Source organism: Saccostrea echinata, unplaced genomic scaffold, assembly GCF_033153115.1.
Source record: "Saccostrea echinata isolate AGI-Se365-2 ecotype Australia unplaced genomic scaffold, CSIRO_AGI_Sech_v1 ptg000043l, whole genome shotgun sequence".
Classification (NCBI taxonomy): Eukaryota; Metazoa; Mollusca; class Bivalvia; order Ostreida; family Ostreidae; genus Saccostrea; species Saccostrea echinata.
In genome coordinates this window covers 1546284-1574219 of record NW_026889792.1, presented here as the reverse complement: position 1 = coordinate 1574219, position 27936 = coordinate 1546284, and the positions used below count along the sequence as shown (strand labels likewise).

The following is a 27936-nucleotide window of genomic DNA, read 5'->3' as shown; positions in this document are numbered from 1 at the left end:
GAGGTCGGAAGAACAACTTTTTTCCGCTTGTCAGAAAGGCCCGAGAAGTTTCGATTGGGTTTCCTTATCCTTTTTTAAAAATTATAAAAGGCTAATTTCTTTTCAGTTTTGCACAACATGCTCGATCCACTTTGTCCGATGGTTGTGCTACTGGTTTCTTGTATGTGAATGGATTGCTGAACATTTGTTTTTTTTTATTTTCGTACCATGTTTTATTTCTAAATTAATTGCATGAGTACAAATACAAATAGAAATTTTTAGATTTTTTTTTCTTATTAGTAACTTGTTAATTTTTATGCTTATGACTGTATATGTATATATACCATTTCTAAAGCAGAATGGTTCCACCTCTGAAGAGAAAGACAATTTGTCGTATTCTTATTTACATATAGTATTACAGTGAATTTATGGAACTCAGATACATGTATCTTTCCCATCGTCAAACAAGCGTATTTCGCCATTATATGATAGAATACACAAGTAATGTTTGTGTGCGTGTAAAGGGGGGGGGGGGGATACTTGCCTGTGTTTGAACCTCCTACTTCTAAAATTCCATTCTATTGATTTCATGCTCTACATGGCTTTTAAAAACGTGCAAGCATGAATTACCTGTGACGCAGATCAATAACAGCGTAACCACGACGTGATATTTTTTAAAACGATTCTTTTGGCATGATCAAAATAAAAAAAATCAGAGTTCAATTAAACATAGACATCTTTATTGGTTCAAGTTAATGCAAAATACGATTTAAACTCAAAAAGGTAGATTCAGATATGTACATGCAACCATCACAATATAAGTCATTAGTGCAAATAAACATCATATTACAAATTAAAAAATTAAATTAAAAAAATACAGCGACCACTGATGTAGTATTGTATAAAGATATTGGACATCGTTAATCATTAAAAGTTCAGTCTTTCAGAATGATTGTTTGATGGAACACTGGAAGGAAATGTTTCACCCTATCTCTCCTGTATTTGGGAATGTTTCAGAATAAAGTAATCACTCAAGCAAATCGGCATATCTACAGGATATATTTTTTCTTACTCTGTACTTGAATTAACGCAACACGGCTTATGTAGTGTAAGGTCATTTTTTTTTAATAACGTCAGTCACTGCAACATTTTCGTTTCGTCGAAAACGATCCTAAAATTAGCCTGGCACGTTTGCATCATCTAACGGGAAACGGCGAAAGTAAGTTGACTGGTAAATCATGTCATGTTTTATAGTTTTTTCCATTTATATTAAATTCAATTTAAAGAGAAGTCAAATTTTTCACACTTGTTGATGACAATATTTATTTATTAATTCACAGTTTGCTTGGGGAAATCAATATTTACTGTAAACACAACAAAAAACGCTGTATACACATGGTACAGCAGGAAAAAAATCAGACTTAATAAAAAAAAAATTGTGAGAACATTTTATGTTTGATTAGATCTTTCTTTAAGTTTATTAGATATGGAAAGCGTTTTGCTTTTAATTATTTAAAAATATGCATGTTTCTTTTGTAACTTAATAAGCGAATGATTGACCGCGTGTATTGCCTTTTGTTAATTATGTAGGAGGGCATATCGTAAAACACGGTGTATGCTGTATGATATGTCAGGAAGAGAAAAGTATCGTGTATCACTGTTTGCAAATGATCTCTGTTTTAGATAAATGACTGAATCCAAAGTATTCATTTTAAGGTACATAAGCATGATGCAGAAATATTGATTCAATGAATGGCCTCAGATCTATAATTCCAGCTCACCAGGAGGCATGCTTATAAAGAGCTATTAAGGACTAAGTCATATCTTAAGGAGGAATGCCACACCAAAAATTTATTTTATAGACCTTTAAGACATCCCTGATAAGTAGTGGTTTCAGCATTAAAAGGTCAATGTTAGCTCTCAATTATTTAATAAGAATTTTTTTTCCTATTTTTCATACAAAATGAAAAAAATGTTTTATTTGCTAATAAGATGCTTTAGGGTTAAAAAATCAGTGGCGGATTCAGGGGGGTTTGGGGGGGTTCGGGAAAACCCCCCCGCCCGATCAAAAAAATTTTTTTTTACAAGTGTCATTTTAACAATATATTGCATAAATGCAACTCTATCCAAGCCCATTGTTTTACACAAAGAGGTGAAATATACAGTCACCATGCGAAATCCCTTTCCGCTTGAGCGCACACAATATACAGGTAATCAACAGTACTGTACATGCAGAGATCATGATAGTCCGTGCAGCTAGTGATGACGCAACGTCATACACTAACAACCAAAATTATTACCTAACCTACTATATAAATTGTAATTAGGCATTTTGAACTGTTTCCTGATTCTTTTTAATGTTTTTGCAAATCATGAAACAGTCAAAACTGTTTACCCGGTCACAGAATGAACTGTTGCATGGGTGAACTGTTCCATTATGACGTCATAGTTAATTTCCCGTACTTTACAGCTATAATATTGAATTATATATAAATTGAAGCATTTTTATTCAATTTGAAATTATCATCTGAAAAGTAATTCTGATACCAATTTAAATATATATTCAATTTAATATCATTTCAAAGAAGAGGCCATGAACACCTTTTCTGAGGGTAGTTTGGGAAAAATGTAGGCCCCTTTCTTTCAGTATAGATCTTTGCCATAAACGTGCAATATTCAAATTTTTAAGACATCATTATGTTGTTTACTACATGTTTTTTTTTTTTTTTCATTTATTAGTGCATGATAATATCACACCCATTAATTTTTCTGATTTTACACCAATCGGTGTGAATATTTGATTAATATTCAACTTGTTTAGTTTGGTTTTAAAAAATAATACAAACTTTTGTCAATGTATTTTAAAAGTCATTGATTATTATGTCGATATCATTACTTTAAGAAATTATATAGTAGGTTAGGTAATAAAACACTTATTTCATGACAACTCGGGAAACAGTCAAACTGTTGTCCCTCGATAATGGGGAAGACCTGGGAAACTGTTGCCCTCGGCCTTCGGCCTCGGGCAACAGTTTCCCAGGTCTTCCCCATTACCTCGGGACAACAGTTTGACTGTTCCCCTCGTAGTCATGAAATAAGTGTATACTGCACATTGTTATTACGGTTTTGTTTTGGCTAAAGTAATATTGTTTCGAGAATTTTCTTCTTTCTTCGATAATTGAATGTTACTTTATTGAACTACGTGAATAAACTGTGATTATTATTTAATAGAAAAAAAATTAATACATCAGGGACGTATACTAGTTGAAATACGTTGTGACCTGTACCAAAAAGCACATTGAAAGTATTCCTTTTGTAGATGGAAGTTACAATGCAATTTTAAAAAAGCAAAAGATCTGCATTTTTTTTTAAATTACAGTTGAATGATGTTGAATAAAACCCAACTTACGGTTACAACTTTGTATAATGAATTGTGGTAAAACTAATACGTATAAATTAGAGGTCCTGTCAAAACAAGAATTGGCCACTTTTTTATTGATTGTTTTTCAAGACTTTTTTTTTTTTCAAACATTGGGCAGGTAAGTGGGTAAAAAAAAAAAAAATAGAATTAAAGAGTGCATTTATGTTAGAAATTATAATTAACCCCCCCCCCCCAATGAATAAGCAATAATTCCAATTATTTTCCAAAATAATTTATATTTATTCTTCAATATGAAATATCATTATGTATATATATTGCAAATTATATGAACTGTATAGTCAAGTTGTTGAAAAGAGTAATTAGGGTCTCTTCACAGAATTCGAATGTTCTAAGTGTTGGAAAATTGCACATCATGCAGTTGTATTTTGGTAGACAAAGCTTCACATGCGACAGTGTGTTGGACGTGCATTTTAAAATGAAGAATTGGATATTATATAGCAAATGGCGATATTTCTAATTTTATCAGATTTTACATTTAACTTTTTCTTTAGAAAAGTATTTTTCAAGTTAACATGGAAGTTAAAAATAATCCCAAAATTTTAATTTTTTGTTCAACATGTTCAATTTCTTGAAAATTTGGGTAGGTCGGTCTTGAAAAACAACTAGGAAAAAAGTGGCCAAAAACTAACTAATTCAATCTAAAATGCTGGAAAATGCACCATTTGGAGCCATTTTTAAAGAAAAATGGGACACCCCCTCCCATGCCCTCCCCCTTCGGCCCTACGGGCCTCAAAACCCCCCCACGTGGACTTCTGGATCCGCCACTGAAAATTCCTGTTAATAAATGCATGATATGAATGTCTAATAAAATATGATAATAAAGGCTGGATAGACATTTTAGTTTTTTAAATAAAAAATAATTTATGAAAATAAAATACATCATTTGTGAATATTTTTTAAATCTATGGTTAAAATCTTCATAATACTAGTCACAACTAGGGAGAATATCTTAGGCAATCATATTTTAACAAGAAATTGAAATAAAATTGCGAAATTTTAGAGAAAATAATTTTTTTAATTTTGGCCAATCCCGATCAAAATTAAACTGATCCCAACCAGAATTATGTAATAATTGGAAATAGATAGCATTTTTACAAGAATACTAGTTTGTTTAGGTGTAATACAGGTTAGAAAGTAATTGAACTTGATAATCAAATAGATTTCTCAGTGGTAAATACAAAAAGAAGGAAGTGAATTATTATTTTATTTATTTTGTGTTAATTTTGATCGGGATTGGTCAAAATATTAAAATAATTATTTTCTCTACAATTTCTCAATTTCATTTCAATTTCTTTTTAAAATATGATTGACTAACATATTCTCCCTAGTTGTGACTAGTTTTATTAAGATTTTAACCATAGATTTAAAAAATATTCACAAATGATGTGTTTTATTTTCATAAATTATTTTTTATTTAAAAAATTAAAATGTCTATCCAGCTTTTATTAACGTATTTTATTAAACATTCATATTATGCATTTATTAGTAGCAAATTTTAAAACATAAAGCATATTTTCTGCAAATAAAACATTTTTTTCACTTTCTCTGAAAAAATGCAAAAAAAATCGTATAAAATAATTAAAAGCTACTATCGGTCTTCCATTGCTGAAACCATAGTTTAAAAGGGAATTCTTAAAGACCTTTTAAATAAAATTTTGGTGTGGCATTCCTCCTTAAAACGAACTTATGACACATCTTAGTCTTAAGTGAGGCAAACAGAAGACATCCTATTCAAGACAACAACGAACTAACCCTAAAACATATACCTTAGGTGATTTAAAAAGCAATAGTGTGAGGAAAATAAGTAGGAATTATTGAATGTACAATTTAATACAATAATTTTTGTAAAACATTATGCCCCCATAATCGAAGATTTTTGCCCTGTCCATCTCTCTGTCTGTCTGCAAAAACTTTAACCTTGCCCATATCTTTTGATTGGTTGGAGCTATGACTTTCATATTTCACATGTGTATTCCTTGTGAGAAGACCATCATTTTTGACCTTGACCTTGGAGTTTGATCCAGTTTTGCAAAATTTTACCCAACTTTAACCTTGGCCATAACATTTGAACAGTTGGTGCTAAGGATTTCATATTTCACATACGTATTCCTTGTGACAAGACTTTCTTTTCGATACCAACAACTTTGACCCTTTGACCTTGACCTTGGAGTTTGACCTACTTTTGAAAAACTTTAACTTGGTCATAACTGTTGAATAGTTGGTGCTAGGGATTTCATATTTCACCTGATAAACCTATTTTGTGTGTATGTGCAGGGAGGGGGTTGTAATTTGCTTGCTTTTACAATGTATAGAACACATACATGTACCGGTATATGACTTTCTTGTAATTTTTATTAGCGGTTAATGTTTTCTTGGGGATTAGTGAACTTATACTTTTAATAACTCTAAAAATCTTAGGGGGACTGGACCTATTGAATTATCCCCCTCCCTGCATCCGTGCATGCATATGATGGTATATGGAAATATATGAATAAGAACAACATGTACTATTTGTTTTACCAAAAAAAATGCTTAGATTGGAATTTACAACATCTTAAGTTACTCTCAAGGTGCTTTCATTTTAAACCCGCTGTAACTTAGGATAGTCCTAAGATATGTCCTGTGAAATATAATAAGATATCTTAAGACAATTCTCAGGAAATTTTCATAAGCATGCCTGCTGGTGCAAAGGATATCTAGAACTTTGTCTTATTCTTTCCCAAAAATGTGTCTTCTCACTTTGAATTTCCATATCAGAATCTTCATACTAGGTGATTCTCAATCAATCTTGCTGCATATTCTGCAATAAATGGGATTCCTTTATTTACTTTTTGTATAAAAAAAAGTAAGCGATAATGCTTCCAGACAAAAAACAGTGAAACATCACAGTAGGACCATGTCTTATTGTTGATTCATGTTTTCTTTCAATGAATGGTGTTTAACTATTGAGTTAACTTGATGAAGGATCTTTAATTATTTCTAAATTGACTACTTCTACAGTTGTTTTGTCTAAGCAATCTAAAGATACTTTCCTTTGTATCATTTTCCCCCAATGAACATTTGTGCATTTATTAAAAAAAAAAGATTACCAGTTTTATATGATTTTCAATGTTTTTGTCCACAATATGTTTATTTGAATGTGAATGAAACATGGCACTAATTTGAAGTACTTCAAGATGCATTTTCCTATATGTCATTTTTTAAAATGCCTCTTATAAATAGTCATTCTTTACCAGCTGGTCATATGATTCTTAGACTTTAAAATAGGTAGTTCCTTGCAAGGGCTTGTAAAATTCAGGGTTTCCCTAAGACCTGGGAGCTGAGGAATTTCCCACCTATAATGACATAATTCCCCAGTTATTGGTATTTCCCCTAAACTCCCCAATAGGGGAGAAACCCTATACCCCCCTTCTACTTTTTAAATGTCCCCTTCTATTTCAATTCTTAGGGTCAACCCTGTATTATAGATGGGACCTTGCAGGTAAAAGGCAATACATCAAGTCAACTGGACCATTAAGGCATATATCAAGAATTTGAATGGAAGATGACAAGATCTTGAATGATCCAAATATCTGACACAGTCGTTACAAAATGTTGACATCTTTGGCTGAATGATCAAACTTTCACTGCTCTGGAGTCCATGGCAATGGCATTTAAAATTCTGAATTTTGAACAATTTTTATCACTTGTAGTGACCTCATGATATGAATGAAAAAAAAATCTTGCTAGGATGCTTAACTCCATAAATCCAACAATGAATATAAAGTCATGGCAAGAACGTTTATCATTTTTAATAATTTTTTTTTTTTTTTTACATTTTAATCAAAGCTGGTACAATTGTAAATTAACTGAGATAATTACATGTAATTCTATAAAATTTGTTCTAACCTCTGATTAACAACAAAGAAATGAAAAATCTGACGTGGTACACAAACAATACATTAGTCAAACATGTCATGTATAGCAATGTTTTGTTATTATTACATTTTAGTCAATATTTTGGACTGCAGGTGAAATGTGGGGGACAATTTAACCTAAAATTATTTTTACCCCTCACATAAACAGAATTCATTCCACTGTATTTACCAAGAACGTCTTTGAATGGGGTTGAAGATATACATAAATGTCCATTTGCATGAACTGAAAAAAAGCCTTTGAGTACAGTAAGAACAGGGATTGTGTGCTTTATTTTATTGAAAACAGGGATTCTGTTTTCAATATTTTCATTTTTTTTGTTCTGCAGAATATAACATTTGTTGGCATAAAAAAATTTAAGCCATAATAATTATGCAAATTAAAGCATGGGTGAGGTTATAATTGAAGGCCTTATCTTTCAGCTGTCAAGAATTCTAGCCCAGAATGTCAAACGGCAAGTTAGACAAATCCAGCGTCATGACCAACGGGTCAGACTCTAGCGGTGAGGAGGAAAATGCTGAAAGGGGGAACTGGTCAAATAAACTGGACTTTGTCCTATCCTGCCTCTCGTATGCCGTTGGATTGGGAAATGTATGGAGATTTCCTTATGTTTGCTACCGCAATGGTGCAGGTTGGTAATGTTTTGAAAATTAAGGATGTATTCATATGCAGCAACTATAGCGGGTTCCATCGCAGTGTACCTTAAAAATCTAAGAAAACATTGATGGCATATATCACTCTGGCATGCCATACTGAGCATTGTTTAAGCAGACTAATGTATAAATGTACATGAATAACAATTCTCTTAAACTTTTGATAAATTAATACCTAAAAAGCCCTTTTTATTTTGCTTTTTGATTTTTAAGTTGCATTAAAAAATATGCTATAGGCAGTGTCAGCCGTAAAGTTAGTATTACTGTATCGTGTGATTTATTATTGATCAGAACAGATATGCTATGTGCTGTTAGTAGTACACTGAGATTGTATAATTAGGGGGTATTCAGTTTAACATAATTTGTAAAATATCAAAGTTGTTTTAAGATTATGTAAGCATGCTTTGGGACAATTAAACCAGTCCTGAGAGATTTATTTATAGTCCTTTATTCCTTATACAACCATTGACCTTACAGGCCTGTAGAAATATATAGGGGAAATGATGTAATGATCAGGAAGAATTAAACTGCGAAGAGTTTTGTCATTTACCATCATACAAAGATATTTATTAAGTGACAATGCATTTAATATAGGAGAAATGACTTTTAGATGTACATATTATATTATACATATATTGAATATGAAAATGAATAAATATTTTTAGAGACAGCAAAAAATAAACTGACTATCAGATAAATTTTGTCAGGGGCTTTCTTGATACCTTTCCTGATCATGTTGTTCATTACGGGAATTCCCCTGGTGTTTATGGAACTCTCTCTGGGGCAGTACGCCAGCGCCGGTGTGGTGATGGTATGGAGGGCCTCTCCCATATTCAAAGGTGAGTTGGACATCTAACAGTATATTTCTGATATAGAGAAGCTTTAACTTGAAATGACCTTTAAATCTGCAGTGGATAATTCAATAAGGGCATTCAACTTCCTTGAAGCCTTCAGACAATGGGCTATTGTTGTCAGATTGTGATAATCTGTAATTCTGAAGGTTTTCTGTGAAGTTTAGATGGGCCAGTCCAGTACATGGGGTGACTATTAGGACACCTCTGAGGTTATTAGCTCCTTAGGATATAGACCAGAATAGCTGTACATTTGTATGGTATCCATCATCAATCTGTCTGTCTGTTTAAAAATTTAATATAAATAATGCTTCTGATCTTTGATCAGTTTCAATAAAATTTGGTACATGCAAGTAGGATACACTAATTAAGACACATTATTCTTTGTGTTGGTTTTGCTTTTGATGAACAGTGTTCTCATGATTACTAAACTTAGAAATGTCTGTAAATTTCTTACTAAACACCACTCCTCCTGAGATTTGCTCAGATTTAAGAAAACTTTGGTACATTAGTAGAGTACTGTACCCTAAGGTTAATGATTTTATCAAATTAGGTACATAAGTATAGTACACCAAGTTTATGGTTCTTTATGGTTTTCATATCCCCACTCTGAAGGATAGGGGGTATACTGTTTTACCCTTGTGTGTCTGTCTGTCTGCCATATGGTGGTATTCATTTTTGTACAAATCTGATGTCAACTTCCTTTTATCTTTGAATCTGTCCGTACCAAATTTCCATCACAGTTTTCTCAACAACTACTTAAGGCAGATGCTCGAAATTTTAGCACACTCTTTAGACATGCCATATGGTAGGATTCATGAGAGCCTATATTCACATCAGAGTGGGGGTATTACTAGTGAGCAATGGCTCACAGACTTCTTGTTTTTTATTTATTTCAATGGTCAAAGATATTACTTAGTTTACTGAAAAAGGAATTTCAAATTCTTTTAAATGTTACTCGTCTAAAGGTTTTGTTTAATTTTGATAAAGTTACACAGACAAACTTATTCAATCTGACAAACTCACTCGATTATTGAATTTTGATGTACTTTAATTGTTGCCAGGGTAACAAAAAATAGAATAAGCTGTAAAATTATTGCAAAAATCTGCCCCTCCTGTAGTACAGTTTTGTTTTGATTTTGATAAAACGAGGTTCTAGTTGTAGAAACACAAACTTGTAGGTCTATAAATGTAAAGCTTAAAAAAAAATCTAGGAACAGCTATCATCTCTTTCGCATGTAAAAGTACAAACCAGCTACGGTGTCATCAAGAGTTCTGGTTATTCATAAATTATCTAAACTGCTTGTCAAGTTGTGGAAATTAAGAGTTAGGTCAACATGTTTGCAATTCAGAATACTTCGGTTAAAACCATACATACACCTATTTCATCATGAATAAAGCAGTTATTAATGCCTAATAAAAATGAGAGAGTCCTATAATTTAAAATGAAGATGATAGCTGTGATTTCATAAGAGAGGAAGGTGATTTCCTCTTAAGACACAAATAATTGTGACTTTCAAAGTAAAGCTATTTCTTTCAGTTTTTGTCGTATCAGATTATCTTCCTTGTATAAGTGATTTGTTGTTTATTATTTTAACATTTTCTGAGTGGGGGTAGGGGGTGGAGGATGTAAATATATTCTGATGATCACATTGATGCATTTATAATTATAAAACATCACACTATTGCACGTCTCCATGGAAATTTGAAATTTCCACCTGGATAAAGATTAATACATGTATATTATTTTAATGGATATACTAACAAAAAAAAAAAACAAACAAAAAAACAAAAAAAAAAAAAAAACTGTTATTGTTGTGAACTTGGCAGTTGAGGTATATCAGAATTATTGTTATAGTGGTGTGAGGAATGTTTTGTTTGTTGGAGATAATGTAGATGTCAGGAGATATTTTGTTTGTTTGTGTAGCACTGATATGTACATGATTCTTAATTAACTGTCCAGATGAGGTGCTTCACATTCAAGATGTCTTCATTAATTGCTGAAGGCAAAAAATGTCACAAACAGAAAGATGCTACAAATCTAGAGGATGTTATTCTCTTATGTGTAGTTTATCATGTTTATAAAGGAAGCTAGTTCACAAGTTTTTCTTCAGTAAATCTGAGATTACAGATTACAATATGAAGATTTATTCAAAGAAATTAAATGACAGAATATTTTAACACTATAATTCTTGAGAAAAGAAAAAAGATTAAGTCAGAGAAGAACAACAACACCTATATATACAGATATAGCTCCAAAGAAATTAGATAAAGTGCCAATTACTGAGCATAACACACCACATTTTTAACAGAGAGATGTAAAAATAGGTCAGTGTGGCATTCCTCCAATGTCTCTCTGACAGTCTGGGATAAGGAATGCTGGATTTCATAGAATCTGGAAATCTAACATAACTGATATCAGTGTAGGCTGCTGTGGGTGTAGAAAATGTGTGGTCTTGTTAGGTATATCAGACTGGGGTTTATAGCTATAAAGCTGAATTGAAGGCTATTGTTTGATATATCAGGCTGGGGTTTATAGCTAAACTTTAGCTGAGTTGAAGGCTGCTGTTTGATATACATGTATCTGATTATCAGGCTGGGGTTTATAGCTAAACTTTAGCTGAATTGAAGGCTACTGTTTGAGGCTGGGGTTTATAAGCTATACTTTAGTTGAGTTGAAGGCTATTGTTTGATTTATTATACCTCTACTGTTATTACTCTATATAAAATTAATACCATAAAACTGTCTATTTCCCCGAGAAGATACTATTTCCCCCATCTGAGGACTACTCCCTGAAAAATCAGAGCTACTCCCTGGGACTACTCCCTCATGAATATTTATTAGTAATTATAACCAATTAAAATGAACAGTGGGCGGAGCGTTCAAGGAATCTCGAGTCCGTGACGTCATGTTATTAGCAATGTAACTATGACGTCAAAACATTTCGACATGCGATGTCAAAATCATACTGGAATTTCTAAGCAAAAAGAGGACAACAATAATCCTTCGAATTGTCAGTGAAATTATTGTTTTTTTATACAATTTTATTTTTTCCGTATTGATGCATTATGTATTGAACAAAATTCGAATCACGCGCATTTTTGATTATTTATATAAATGCCTCTATATTGTTTTAAAAATGTCTAAGTCTCTATATAGTTAATAAATCTCCTTTGTTTGTTTTAGTATAATAAAACAGTTATGGAATGGGTACTCGGGAAATATCAAATTTATGGTTCCCCTCGGCAAGAAACTATTTCCCTCGGCGGCTTCGCCGCCTCGGGAAATAGTTTCCTCCCTCGGGGAACCATAAATTTGCTATTTCCCTCATACCCATTCCATAACTGTATAATATGAGGCTGGGGTTTATAGCTACATTAAAGCTGAATTGAAGGCTATTGTAAGTGTGATATATGAAGCTAGGGCTTATAGCTATACTTTAGCTGAATTGAAGACTGCTCTGGGTGTAGAAATTGTATGGTCTTGTTCCATATGTCAGACTGGGGTGTTTAGCTATACTTTAGCTAAAGGCTCAGATGAGCTGTGCAAGTCCATTTATTGTCTGGTGTCTGATACCTTTTGGTATAATTCTGGATAATAGCATTGAGACCCACTTGGCAAATTAAAAATAGGTAAAACCCATCACCAGGAAATTCATGTGTGTTCAAGGGTTATATCTTTAAATTTGATATTTATAAGTACAAATAGGATGGAGTGATTTAAAAGCTTGTTCTTAAGAACATTAGCTGGTTTAGGAATATCAAAACTTAAGTAAACTCTTCTTTAAGTGTAGATTCATATGTTAAAAACATGCCTTAGGCCACATAAATTTAAAATTTAGATTCTCATCCTAATTTGCTAAAAAAGTGGGGCGGGTGGGCGGATTTTATTTTTTATTTTTTATAATTTAAAGTATCAACAAAACATTCGTACACGTAATTTTTACATTATGTTAATGCCAATATGAATAGATTTATTTATTGTTTCCATATTCTTTGAAATATCTACAGAAGATTCTTGTTATAGAAAATTAAAATATTTATAGTTTTATTAACAAATTATCAAGTACACAGATACCTGGATACGGCAAACGCCAAACAAAATAAGGTGTTGATCCTAATAAATTGCATATGCATGTTTTCTCATCGGCCTTTCCCCATATACCTTATAGTTTTACCAACAACTCCTTCTGTTCTGTGTGATATACAGATATCACAGATTTCCACTGTCCTCATACATTCAATCGTTCTTGAGACTTGACATGTTCGACACTAAAATATATCATATTTGCAAAAAAGGATTGTGTAAATATCTGTAAAATATTCTACTGAAAAGCCTATGCCTGAACAGTTTTAAGATTTAACACTTAGTACTATTATTCTCTAAAGTCTTTGGACGATGTTTTATTTTTTTTTAATGCAAAATCACATACAACTGGAGATCGTTATTTAAAACTTGACCATGTGTATTTTCTTCGTCTGTTTTTACTTGGTTAAAATCTCTTTAAAAACTTGCCCATGCCAGTGATGGTATCTAGATGTGTTTATATGTTATTTTTCTTTTCTGCCCTCTCTTTACTGACAAATTATCTTTTCCTTACATATTTAAACTGCTTTTATTGCCGATTTTTCTCCATTCTTCACATGGGTGTTTTGCTATAAATAGCGCCAGGAGACTTTTAATACAGACGGGAGATAACTCTTAAATTTTGACCCAGATTCTTGCTAAATAAAAATACATGAAAATAAGATGTTTGGCACCTAAAAGGTAAAATAAAAAACAACGGGGCGGGGCACTTTGAGAGGGGCGGGCGGGGATGAGAATCTAAAGATTAATTTTACCTGACCTTATTTTGATGAGAATAATGACAGTAATAAGTCTTGAGAAGGGAGTGTTCAACGTGCATGAAACAGAACATTCAGTGATCCAGTTTGTTTGAAATATCATTTATATATATGTGGAGAATGAATTCAGTGTCATAGTGTCTTTCATTTTAAAAAATGTCAATTTTCAGCAGTAGACACAGCTAAGATTTCAGAAAGTAACATCAAAAGTCGTAATTCATGTTATGAATAAATTAATCATAAAGGAACTGTAGCCTTCTTATGTTCTATTGATCCCTTGAAACAGAGCTGACTCTCGCATGCAAGGGCTACTAGCACATAGAAGTATTATTGTCTTATTCTCCTCGCAGTCATTTTATGGGAAAATTGTTTGAACATGCTTTACACTCCTTATTTAACTGAAAATTGAGCTATTTTAGGCTTCCTAATTGCTTTTAGGCAAAATAGATCAACATATGGTTTAATCAATAATTCACCCACTCCATAGGTACAGATGGGTCAAATTTAAATGAGTTCTTCCCATTCAATCATTTAGAATAGTACAGAAACTATGGTACTGAACCATGATAGATATATTAGTCTTAAAAAGGAACATGAATTTGTCAGGATGATGTATCTCTAAGAATGTAATACATCTCATCAGGTTGGTAACCCTGTTATGTATAGCTTGTATGGAACTCAGCAGTTGATAACAAGTGAATCCTTAAGTTACTAGAAAATTTATCCTAAGAAAAGTGTTGAACTTTGGATTTTACAATAAAATGAACTATTATAGAGGGTTAGAGATGGTGAGAAAGAACTTGTGGTCATTAACAGAAAGAAATGAAAAAAAAAGAAAACAATGTGGAATAGTGTTTTACAATGCCTGTGAATTATTCTGTAGGCAGAGGAGAATCTTAGATAAAAGATAAAAAGTTGTTGACACCAAATATAAGAGTATAAGTCAACTCTCATTAACTTCATGTGACATGGGGGACAAGTACGAGTATTGGATTTGACATGGGATATAAACATAAATATTATTCATTGTACACTTCTTAAAAATTTTATTTCAAAGAATTACATATCAAGTTACCATTCCCTATTCAGAGTTGTCTTCTGCTACACTAACCAACACCTAGAGCTGTCAATGCTCTTTGTACAAGATTCTTGTACATGTACAAGTTTTAAACGGTGAAAATTTTAGATTAAAATCTCACACATTCACACTTTCCCTCTTTAATTTTAAACAAGAATGAAATATTGAATAAAACTCAAGTATTCAATTATTTATCCTAAACTTGTCAGATGAAAAGCAGAATTAATAAGAAAATGATTGAAAGCAAAGTTTAGGGATATTAACTAGGTTTGTTTGTGTTACTGGTCAGAGACTAGAAGAGCTTCAGCAATGACATGGTGTCCATCATCTGTCTGTACATGTATGTTTGTCTATAAACAATCTTCTCCTACAGTTTTGATCCAATATCTGTATAACTTGATATACAAGTAGACTACACTAAGAAGAAACATAATTGTTTTTTTTTTAGTTTTTGATTTGGATGAAAGTTGTTGCCATGGTTACCAAACATAGAAATTCTTGTAAAATTCTTCCAAAATGCTACTCCTTCTATAGTTTAGATCTGATCTAAATAAAAAAATTTATACAGGTATACTATACTAATCAAAATAAATGATTCCTTCTATATACATGTATTGGTTTTTGATTTTGATAAACGTTGTTGTCATGGGTACTAAATTAAGATTTTTTGTGAAATTCTTTCAAAACATTAACTTCCTATAGTTTTGGTCTGATTCCAGTATTACTTGGTACACAAGTAGACTTCACTTAGATATGTAATTTTATTTATTGGGTTTTGATTTCAGTGATTATTTTAGCCATGGTTACTTAAAAGTAGAAAAATTTTAGTAGAAAAACACTATGCTTCCTACAGTTTTAATATGAATTCAGTAAAAATTTTTACACTTGTAATGTAGACTAGACTAAAATACATAATTCTATTTATCAGTTCTTGATTTTGGTGAACAATGTTGCCATGGATACAAAAATTAAAAACATTTTGTGAAATTCTTTTAAAATACAGTGGCGCCGCGGTAATCCGGACGCCAATAATCCGGACGCTTCACCTTCCGGACGATATTTTCTGGGAACCGACTTTTTCCACGTTATTCTGTCTCATTTATCCGGAAATTCGCGTTCCGGATCCGGACGGTCAATTTCTACTACAAAACGTAAAATTTCATTGAAAAATGACTCGTTTATCCGGACGGTAATTTTTCGAGGAACGACTTTTCACACCTTTCTTGCAGTAGTGATAATTATTGTAAAAACATTGTCCGTGGAGTCAGTTTGAAGGCGGTTACCTGTGACCTCTAAACAATAGCGTCTATAATTAGCGTGTGTTTACCTCAGATAAAACACACGTCTTTTATATCATAAAGCCCGAAGAATTTAGCTTATACTGTGCATTAATTAAATATAAATCCGTTCAGAATACAATAAATTGCTAACGGTTTATAAATTTATGAGAATTTTGGAGAGTTGTAAATAAATTTTTTTTTACTGAATAATAAATCACGAGATTTCGTTGTAGTATTGAGTTGCGTAAGTTTATCAAAATACGATTTTCCAATTCTCAAAACGTACATCATTTGAAACGGTTTTTTTTTTCATAAGACTATTTATTATGATACATAATTCAAGAAAATATATTTCTATTTAATGCGCTAAGAAATACGTAACTGGCATTAGTTATAAATGCCGATCACGTTTTTTCAAGGTATATAACTTAGAGTTTTTAGAAAAAGTATTGATAATCCTGAATATGGCTTATGTTTATGTTGAAAATTTGCAATACGTACACTGATTACATTGTTTAGTTACTTATTTCCCTATGTAGCGAATATACGCGGTTAGCCATTTGAACATTCTCAATGGTGATAATGAATAGTTCTACTTAATATGAGCTTGAATAAATAAAAAAAAAAATGTGCCGAAACAAAACAGTAGCAGATCAAAATTTGGTCAGCCCATGTAACTACACGTCAAATAGAAGGCGAGTAAAGTTTCTTGTGTTAGAAAAGGAAGTTTTTTTTAAATATTGATTATTGCTTTTAAAACTATAAAAATAAAATCAATAAGTCAAGGTAAAATAAAGGTGTTTTCTTTTCCTTCACATTTGATACCACTGTTCATATGTACATGTTTTGAGAGGGTACGTCTTTTAAGAAGTGATTCACTTATCCGGACGATTCATTTATCCGGACGATTTCGTTGGGGACGGAGGCGTCCGGATTAACGAGGCGCCACTGTATTACACTCCTATATTTTTGGTCTGATTTCAATAAAACTTTTTACACAAGTAGACTACACTAAGATACATAATTTTGGTAATCTGTTTGATTTTGATGAACGGTGATGCCATGGTTACTCAGAATACAAAATTTTGTGAAATTCCATCATAAGGGTACTCCTACAGATTTAGTCAGATTGCAGTTAAACTTGCCATACAAAGAGACAAAATCAAGGTTCATTAATTTATTTGTTGCTGTTGTCATAGTTTCAGGTCCAAGTTATACCTTTCTCTTCCATTGTTATAAGTATGAAATAGTAGAGCTACAGTCTCACCACAGACTTTTTTATTTTTTTTTGAGACAGCTAGATCTTTATGACGTGAAGACTTGAAGGAAATCAGCCAATTTAAATTCTTTCTATGAATTTGTTAAAATGACATTTTGAAACAGGAAACCACCTCTTCATGTCAGTGGACAGGGTGTGTAATGTGTGTGTAATGATAAATTGCTCTGTTTTATACTGTCCTAAAATGAAACAGAAATTTGTGAATTTTATTTTTTTTTTTTGTTCAGGGTTAAAACCACTATAGGTTAACTATCAATATGATTTGAAATATATTATTGTTTTAATCTGGATATTATTATATAAATACTGCATGTAGTTGAGTGTAACATTGAAAATTTTCACCCCTTGAAAACCATTGTGCCGAGGTTGACAATAGTTTTCGAGGGGTGAAAATTTTCAATGTTATACTCAACTACATGCAATATTATATTATACTGAATGTTTTATGCAAATACATATTACAGTGAACCTTGCGCGCATGAATTCTGCGCAGTCAATATTTTTTGGAATAACACCCGTCGTCAAGCAATGTTAACTGTTGCTACGCTGGAGGGTGTGGCTTCATTATTCAGCGGGTAATAGTGTTTTTTAACAAATACATGATTGTATTTCTGGACGAATCAAATTCAACTAATTTACATGAAAGTATAATATTATGTAATAATGCCTTGTGTGTTCTATAAGATTTTCTTAAGTTCTTCATCAGTGTATGTATTAAAAATAAAATATAATGGAAGTCATATTTGATGTAACAGTTGATGCATTGTAATGCAGAGGGGATCAATTTCATACATAAAATGAAGTATCAAATTTTTTTTTTCATACTTTCTGGAAATATATAATAAGCATATTTTTGTATTCAATTAGTATTTGTGTGAACAATATAGTGGAAATCATTAAAATTCAGAAGAAATTCAAATTTCTTTTTCTAGCAATTTAAAAAAGAAAAATGTCTTCTTTTTATTTTGATTTAATCTTAGTTTTATAAAGTATGTACAAAAAAGACTATTAGAGTAAGCTAGACTTTTTAAAACAAGAAATATTTTCCTTCCCTAAAATAAGAAAAAAAAACAGTTATGGAGAAACCTACAAACTTGGTATGTCTTGATATTTGGATATTATTCTAAAATATTGGAATATTTTTTTCCCTCAAGATACTATTACTGTAAGTCTAAGTGTTTTGATATGCATGTATAACTTGCAGATATGTATAAGGTAAACTCATCTTTTGATAGTCAGGTGTGTGTAAATTGCCGTGTAATTTTGTGTTTTTGCCACAATTAAGGGTAACAACTTGATAAAGTTACCAAGATTATCTTGATAAACATTCCTTAAGTTATATAGTAATGTCATTTAATGATGATCAAGTGAATGATTAGATTAAACTAATTGTTTAAGTTCTTGAAGTGTTAGAAACTAGGAGAGGAACAATTGCTGTGTAAACCCGTAGCCACTGTTTTTTAACTGGGAGATGTCTGATCTTTCATTGTTTTTGATTGTACCTATCTTAATATGATCAATTCTGTACGGCTGATTTACAGATGTTTTCGGAACTATAGACTCAGAATAGCACACATCATGAAATAGCGTCAAGAAGTTGAATTTAGTATTAACTGCATCATGTTTTAGTTTTACGAGCACTAAAGCTGCTGACATTGGTATTTGAGTTGAGTATATTTAAGCATTCAATTCTTGTTTTTGGATGTCATTGGTCCTAAAACAGCACCTGGCCCTACCAACAAATTGAATATCGCGTGTTAGCACGGTATGATAATTTGTTGGCATTGACAAGTGCTGTTATAGGACCGACAACATCCAAAATTTATAAATTCAATGCTTATTATTTACATTCTCTAATTTTCTCTCTTATTACTTGTTAAATTTCATTAATCTTTATTATAAATTTAGCGCCTTTCAGAACTGGTGTGCTTAATAGATGTAAAAGCCGTTGTGATGTTTGAAAGTTAAATAACGCAAAGAAATATTTTGCTTGGGAAAAAAATGACAAATTAATTTTAAAAATACAATTGTTATATTTCTAAAATAATTTAATAGGGTAATTGTTTTTAATTAAATTGAGTTAAAACAATATACATTTTGGTGTTCCTAGAGTATTGAAAATGCAGTTCCTACTGTGTATTCTTCCTTGCTGTGACAAGGTTTTGCGTGTGTTATAGGGTTTGGAATGTTGTAGATTAATTTCCAATGGATTTTGTAAAGAAAATTACACTGAATGTAAATATATACACATAACGGTCTTTGCAGTTGAGGTATATACACTTGATGGATGAAATTATCATAAATCAGAAGCAAAATATCCCATCTGTAATCATATCTACTAATGACTACTATACATAAACATTAGTGATTGCATTGTAGAACTGTGAAATTTCACAATAAATAAACTAGGAGATCAGGTCTGGTTAGTCAGTGAGATGCTGAGTAACATATAAGATATACATGGATCTACTACTGATGAGACTTATGAAAACTATTCTCGACATCCTGGCATTTGTACATGAGTGTATTAATGATTTAATCTGATCATAAAAGTGATCGGATAATTGTATGTGTATTGGAGGTGTATTGGGGGTGTATTGTAAGCAATAAGTGACTCCATTAATAAGAAGAACAAGCCATATGTAAGTAATTAACCCATCTGATCAGTAACAAGGTGTTCCCTAGAGATGATACTAATCATGACTTTTTCAGGAGTTGGCTGGGCTATGTTTGTGGTATCAGTGTTCATCTGTATTTACTACAACATGATCATCGCCTATACCCTGTACTATCTCTTCGCCTCACTGGCTGCCAATCTACCATGGGCTGAGTGTGGGGAGTGGGCCACTGAAGGTGGGAAGAGTTATCTCTCCTTACAAGCACAATGTGTTACACTTTATAGCTCTGTACATAATATCCTACTTGTGTCTCAAAAATTATGCCATTTCATCATGTTCATTGGCTAAGTAAAATCATATTTAGTTTTTTTTTTTGTCCTAGCTATGAAATATGCAGAGTAAATTAATTATTCTGAAAATATTTATAAGCAGTATCAATTATGAGCTGGTGTAAAATTAAGAAAATTCAGAGAACTTCCTTTTTTTCAAATTGAAAAGATTTAATGTCATATTGTTAATCATTTTTCTTGTTCCCATGTTTTTTTTTAACCACTGAAGGTGGTAGTGTGAACAATACATAAAAAATTGTTCTTCTGATGAAGATCGACCTGAAAATATTGTAGTATTAAAGTATTGTGCATAAATTCATACATTGTTTTTTCCCCCTGACTTTTAGCGTGTAGTACAGAGATGAAGTTTAAGATGCTGAAGTGTCAGCGTACCAATGGAACCTGGTGTGATGACCAGTGTGTAAACTCCACTGCTTTAGACTTCTCCACTATGAACTGTACCTTCTACAATGGCACTACAAAACTCAAGTCACCAAGCGACGACTATTTCCAGTAATTAACTTATCAGACTATATGGTTACTTTGTACTTTTCATGATTATACCCGAAAATACAAAATAGTTGCTGGAGAAAATTTGATAACATATTTCATAAAGGTCCCTGCCAGAAGTAATACCTCCTTTTCTTGAAAGAGTACCACCTGTTTCTAATCTTTTAGAAAGCCCTGACTTTTACTGCATTGCCAAACTCACAACCTAATATCACTAATTAAACAGACTGATTTCATTTATATATATATAACCCCTTGAGGTTTTGTGAGGGGAATATTAGGAATCACTTTGTCTGTAATGGTTTGGGCTGTGGATATTGGCCTGGTTAGCTCAGTAGATAGTGCATCCAACTAGTGATGCAGGGTTCTCGGATTTACCAAAGGACAAGATATTTTGGGAGAAAAATAGTAAAATGTAATGGGACATAAATTTTAAGCCTGCTCACATATTTTCCAGTGTCTACATGGTTTTATAAACTTATTAGCCCACCTGAGATGAAAGCTCAAGTGAGCTATTCTGATCATATTGGTCTGTCTGTCCATCTGTAAACTTTTCACATTTTCAACTTCTCCTCCAGAACCACCAATTTCAACCAAACTTGCCACAATGTATCCTTGGGTGAAGGGGGTTCAAGTTTGTTCAAATGCAATCTAATTAAAATTAGATGTTCTGAATCCTCGACCCCTTCTCAGACACTTAACAACATCCCATTCAGGGTCATGTTGGGTTTTGACCCCTGGGTGTTGGGTGGGGCCACAATGGAGGATCAAAGTTTTATATATAGGACAAAGTCTAGAAATCTTCGTGTCAAGAATAGCAAAGCCATGTTTAGTCATATTGATATGGAAGCATCCTCAGGTAGTGAAGATTCATTTTTAGCTCACCTGAGCTGAAAGCTCAAGTGAGCTTTTCTGATCACATTTTGTCCGGCGTCCGTCTGTCCGTCTATCTGTCTGTCTGTCCGTCCGTCTGTCCGTCTGTCTGTCTGTAAACTTTTCACATTTTCGACTTCTTCTCAAGAACCACTGGGCCAATTTCAACCAAACTTGGCACAAAGTATCCTTGGGTAAAGGGGATACAAGTTTGTTCAAATGAAGGGCCACGCCCTCTTTCAAGGGGAGATAATAAGGAATTAGTGAAAAAATAATGGCATCATTTAAAAATCTTCTTCTCAAGAACCACAGGGCCAGGAAAGATGAAACTCAGGTGGAAGCATCCTCGGGTAGTGTACATTCAAGTTTCTTCAAATCATGACCCCCGGGGGTAGGGCGGGGCCACAATGGGCGATCAAAGTTTTACATAGAAATATATAGGAAAAATCTTTTAAAATCTTCTTCTCAAGAACAGCAAAGCCATGATGAGTCATATTTATATGGAAGCATCCTCAGGTAGTGTAGATTCAAGTTTGTTCAAACCATGACCCCCGGGGGTAGGGCGGGGCCACAATGGAGGATCAAATTTTTACATAGAAATATATAGGAAAAATCTTTTAAAATCTTCTTCTCAAGAACAGCAAAGCCATGATGAGTCATATTTATATGGAAGCATCCTCAGGTAGTGTAGATTCAAGTTTGTTCAAACCATGACCCCCGGGGGTAGGGTGGGGCCACAATGGAGTATCAAATTTTTACATAGAAATATATAGGAAAAATCTCTAAAAAATCTTCTTCTCAAGAACAGCAAAGCCATGATGAGTCATATTTATATGGAAGCATCCTCAGGTAGTGTAGATTCAAGTTTGTTCAAATCATGACCCCCGGGGAGTAGGGTGGGGCCACTTTGGAGGATCAAAGTTTTACATAGAAATATATAGGAAAAATCTTTTAAAAATCTTCTTCTCAAGAACAGCAAAGCCATGATGAGTCATATTTATATGGAAGCATCCTCAGATAGTGTAGATTCAAGTTTGTTCAAATCATGACCCTGGGGGGTAGGGTGGGGCCAAAATGGAGGATCAAAGTTTTACACAGAAATATATAGGAAAAATCTTTAAAAATCTTCCTAAGAGTCATATTTATATGGAAGCATCCTCAGGTAGTGTAGATTCAAGTTTGTTCAAACCATGACCCCCGGGGGTAGGGCGGGGCCGCAATGGACTATCAACGTTTTACATAGAAATATATAGGAAAAATCTTCTCGGGAACAGCAAAGCCCAGATTTGTCATATTTATATGGAAGCATCCTCAGGTAGTGTAGATTCAAATTTATTCAAATCTTGACCCCCGGGGTAGGGCGGGGCCACAATGGAGGATAAAAGTTTTACATAGAAATGTATAGGAAAAATTTAAAAAATCTTCTTCTCAGGAACAGCAAAGCCCTGATTGATCATATTTATTTGGAAGCATCCTCAGGTAGTGTAGATTCTATTTTGTTCAAATCATGACTCCTGTGGATAGGGTGGGGCCAAAATGGAGGATCAAAGTCTTAAATAGAAATATATAGGAAAATGTCTTCTTCTGAAGAACTGCAAACCATGATTAGTCATTTTGATTCAATTTTGTTCAAATGATGACCCCCAGGGGTAGGGTGGGGCCCAATGGGTGATTGAAAGTTTTACATAAGAACATATAGAAAAAATATTTCTTCTCAAGTTCAGAAAAGCTATGTTCAGTCATATTGATACGGAAGCATCCTCAGGTAGTGTTGATTCAAGTTTGTTCAAATGATGACCCCTGGGATAGGGAGGAGCCACAATGGGGGATCAAATTTTTACAAAGGAATATATGGGAAATTTTTTTAAAAACTTCTCAAGTACAACAAAGCCATTTGTTATATTGACATGGAAGCATCATCAGGTTGTTTAGAATTCATGCCCCCCCCCCCCCCCCCCAGTAATCTTTTCAATACTGAACTGATTTGTACTTTTGCGTAGCCAATGTGCTCAGGTGAGCGATGTGACCCATGGGCCTCTTGTTGTTCAAATTTTGACCCCCCCAGGGGATGGATTGGGCCACAGTGGGTGATCAAAGTTTTACATAGGAATATACAGTGTATAGAAAGAAATCAAAAATCTTCTCAAGAACAGCAAAGCCATGTTTAGTAATATTGATATGGAAGCATCCTCAAGTAGTGTAAATTCAAGTTTATTCAAATCTTGACCTCCGGTGTAGGATGGGGCCACAATGCACTATCTGAGTTAAACATTTTGATGTATAAGGAAAAAATTCTCTAAAATCTTTTTCTCAAGAACAGCAAAGCCAAGTGTAGTCACATTGATGTGGAAGTATCTTGAGGTAGTGTAGATTCTAGTTCGTTCAAATCATGACAGTGAGGGGTAGGGTGGAGCTACATCTATAAAAATCATGACACCTGGGGGTAGGGTGGGGTCACAACAGGGATAAAAGTTTTACATAGGAAAATATAATAGAAAAAATCTGCTGATGAAGAACAGCAGGGCCGTTTTGACTCAGGTGAGCATTGTGGCCTAGGGTCTCTTGTACCAGTATTTTAGCTCAGTAAATGTAATTTATGAAGAGTTTTCACGAAAAAAGAAATTTCTAAGTCGTTAATCTCACAAATTTATATTAACAGAAACATTTCAGTTATAAAATTGATATCTGTTTCATTATCAAATAGTATATTATGGCAAATGTGAACTAAGTTTCATTGAAGTCGGCAATTATAATTATAGTGATATTTATTTGTAGTTTGAGATAAAAAGGTTGTAGATAGATGAAGAAAAAATGGATGTTATATTTTTCTTTCAAAATGACACGTGCATATATCATGATCTGTACTTCTGTTGTCAGTAAGAGTGTCCTTGACATCACGGAAGGTATCCACACCCTGGGGGGTGTGAGGTGGGAGCTTGCTGGCTGTCTCTTACTGGCTTGGGTGTTGGTCTGTATTTGTCTGGCCAAGGGCATCAAAACTTCAGGAAAAGTAAGGACAATTCAGTGTGATTAAGAATGAAAAATATAGGACAATTGAAAATCAAATCATGAAAGAATTCATACATGTAATACAATATGAAAATAAGGAATATTTAATTTCTGGTGTCTTGTGTCAAAAGTTTCAAAAAAATCATTTAAGTAGCATTGTTTATTATTAATGTCTTAATTTAACTCCTATTAAAAGATCTTGATACCTTGTTGTTTTTCAGGCTGTTTACTTCACTGCCTTCTTCCCATATGTCGTTTTGTTGATCTTGTTAATAAGAGGCCTGACTCTGCCTGGATCTCTCAAAGGAATTGTGTACTACGTCACACCACAGTGGGACAAACTAGCCAGGGCACAGGTATGATAGAGGAGGGGTATGACAGAACCATTGGTTTTAAGAAAAAATCCTTTCCAAAAAGACTCCAGTTTTAGCAAAGAAGTTGAATTCAATTTTTTTGTTCAAAACAAACAAAGAAAAAGAATTTCTGAACTTTTTGTTCATCTTTGTGGCATGTTCATTTGTTTGTATGTTACAGTGGCAGTGTATTGGATTGGGGGGATACTGCAGTCTTGAAATTTCTTTTCATCTACCTCTGTTGAATGTTGGGGGAGACTGTAGTTTTACATTTCTTTATAAGTTTACATCTTGGGGATGTTGCATTACTGATTTTCTTCTCCCCATCTCTTTGTTACATCTTTCTGCATGTAAATCTGTATGTTGTAAGCTTACGGGGATGCCTCTTTCTATGCAAATCTCCATCTTGTAGGTTTAAGTGATGTTGCAGTACATGTACTGATTTTCTTTTCCCCGTCTCTTTGTTACATCTCTGTATGATGTAGGTTTGGAGGTTTGGATGTGTGTGTGCTGCATTACAGATTTTTTTTATCCCTGTTTCATCTCTTTCTACGTAAATCTCTATGTTGTAGATTTGTGGAGATGCTGCTTTTTAGATGTTCTTCTCCATGTCTTTCTGTTACATTTGTTTGTATGTTGTAGGTTTGGGGGGATGCTGCCGTACAGATTTTCTTCTCTCTGTCTCCCTGCTGGGGAGGGCTTATTACCCTGGCTAGTTACAACAAGTTCCATAACAATTCTAAAATGTAAGTCACCAAAATTATGTCAAGTCAAATCGTGTAAAAAGTATTCAATTGCATTTACATAATCTAACAATAATTTTCATTCCAAAAATCATATCATTGCGATTACTTATGAAATTCATAAAATGTCATTCAAAAGATTGTGAACTTATCCTTTGTATTATGTTTGTTCTTTCTGACAGGGATGCCATTATTGTGTCTGTACTTGACTCTGTTACCAGTGTCTTTGCTGGCTTGGTGATTTTCAGCATCATTGGTTACATGGCTGAGGTGTTGGAGCAGCCCATTGATAAAGTGGCTACTGAAGGTATAGTCATTTTTGTAAACAAGGGGGATAAATGTATGTCGTCATTAACCAAGAAAATGATAATTTAAAGTGAGTATAGCTTTGTCCAGAGCTCTTAGAAAACAGAATAAAGAACCCCATTTCCATCTCCTGTTTCTACAGGAATGGTGGAGAGTGTGTGTGTGAATTGTTATTTGGCATGATTGATGGGTGAGAACATGTTAATGAAGGATTTGATGTTAGATTTTTCGGTTCCCTTTTAACAGGTGCAGGATTGGCCTTTGTAGCATACCCTGATGTAGTGACAAAACTCCCCCTTTCACAATTGTGGTCTGTGCTTTTCTTTGCTATGCTAATCACTCTTGGACTTGGAACTCAGGTAAAGTATAATGTACCCAGACCAGGACATGATAGGTAAAATAACAGGTATTTATGAAGGTGTGTCTTACCCTCCCTATAGAAGCTCAGTACCCTCCATCACATGTCCTTCATCTCTGTGGTACTTTCTGTAATATACCTTAATCATGGGGATGATGGTCTACTTGATAGTGAGGGAGATTGTCCATATGAATTGTGAGAAACTGAAAATATATTTTATTTTATTTTTTTAAAACCTTTTTCCAAAGTTCTGAATTTGAAAAGAATGAAATATATGAAGTAGTGTTTTTAAATATAGTATTCATAGCTCACTGTATGAAGCTAATCATTGCATTTAATGTCAATGTTTATTGGTACACCTAAAATGTCTAGTTTGTCTACTATACAGTGTTTGAAACTCACCGAAAAATAAGCTAGAAATGCAGGGCTGGCTGTTAATTAAAGTTGCCAGCCCTGGCAAAAATCAGGTAGCCCGAGAAGATATTTGTCTTTTATAAATTCATTTTAGCAATAATGTGAATGGAGCCAGATCACCATATCTTCAATCCTGAACCAACAGGCTGACGAATTCTACCCGTTTGCTTGTTTCACTTTGCTCCCGATGCTATTAGTTGCTTTGAAAGAGATCAAATATCTAAATTTTAATTTATGGAAATTGATCATCAGCTTTGTTGTAATTACTGGTGATTTTATAATACATTCTGAAATTGAAAATCATCGAAACTAAACTACACAAACTCAGATGAAATACGACTTTCTACAGCTAGAATTTTGAACATTTTACTCTGCAGGTCAGCTTCATTAAAAAAAATAACTTTTCTCTTGCAGCTATTTGTCACAACAGAAAACTGATTTGAATAAAAACAAAATATAACTAAATCTTTTTCTCATTTTGTAGATTTCCACAGTAACCACAGTGCATACCACATTGCTGGATCAGTTTCCTAACCTTCGTAAAGGTCACAGGAAGACTATCCTATTGATCATCATTGCTATCTTTTGTTTCCTGATTGGACTCATCTTCTGTTCTCAGGTCAGTAGCCTAGTATTACAAAATTTTATTCAACTTTCTTTTACCTGCAGAAAATGTTAAATTATCTATGCTGTTTGAATGTGTTGTCCATCATAGATATTGATTGATGCTGAAAAAATGAATTAATAAATACACTGTAGAAGTTAATACAACATAACCCATAGAAAAAAAAAAGAATGCCCTAATTATTATACCCCCGCTCCGAAGCAGAGGGGGGTATACTGTTTTACCCTTGTGTGTCTAGCTATCTGCCTGTCCGTCCCTGTGTGTTTTCTGTCCATAACAAATTTTGGTCACAGTTTTCTCAGCAATTACTCATCGCTGATGCTTGAAATTTTAGCACAATCTTTGTTTAGGCATGCCATATGGTGGGATTCATTTTTGTGAGAATCCGATGTCAACTTCCTGTTATCCGTGCGTCTGTCCGTACCATACATAACAAATTTTGGTCACAGTTTTCTCAGCAATTACTCATCGCTGCT

At 33.3% G+C, this 27936-nt stretch overlaps 1 protein-coding gene across 1 annotated transcript in view; it reads left to right on the top strand.

The window, feature by feature from the left end:
• Nucleotides 1-1151: 1151 nt before the first annotated feature.
• Nucleotides 1152-27936, top strand: part of LOC133201327 (sodium- and chloride-dependent glycine transporter 2-like) — a 36341-nt gene continuing 9556 nt past the window's right edge. Inside the window, exons 1-11 of the mRNA XM_061337128.1 lie at nucleotides 1152-1198; nucleotides 7759-7967; nucleotides 8697-8828; nucleotides 20035-20175; nucleotides 20617-20782; nucleotides 24530-24662; nucleotides 24883-25017; nucleotides 25657-25760; nucleotides 25940-26064; nucleotides 26310-26422; nucleotides 27320-27454. Of these exons, the coding sequence (XP_061193112.1) occupies nucleotides 7781-7967; nucleotides 8697-8828; nucleotides 20035-20175; nucleotides 20617-20782; nucleotides 24530-24662; nucleotides 24883-25017; nucleotides 25657-25760; nucleotides 25940-26064; nucleotides 26310-26422; nucleotides 27320-27454 (1371 nt within the window). The 5' untranslated portion in view covers nucleotides 1152-1198; nucleotides 7759-7780. The remainder of the gene's footprint in view (nucleotides 1199-7758; nucleotides 7968-8696; nucleotides 8829-20034; nucleotides 20176-20616; nucleotides 20783-24529; nucleotides 24663-24882; nucleotides 25018-25656; nucleotides 25761-25939; nucleotides 26065-26309; nucleotides 26423-27319; nucleotides 27455-27936) is intronic.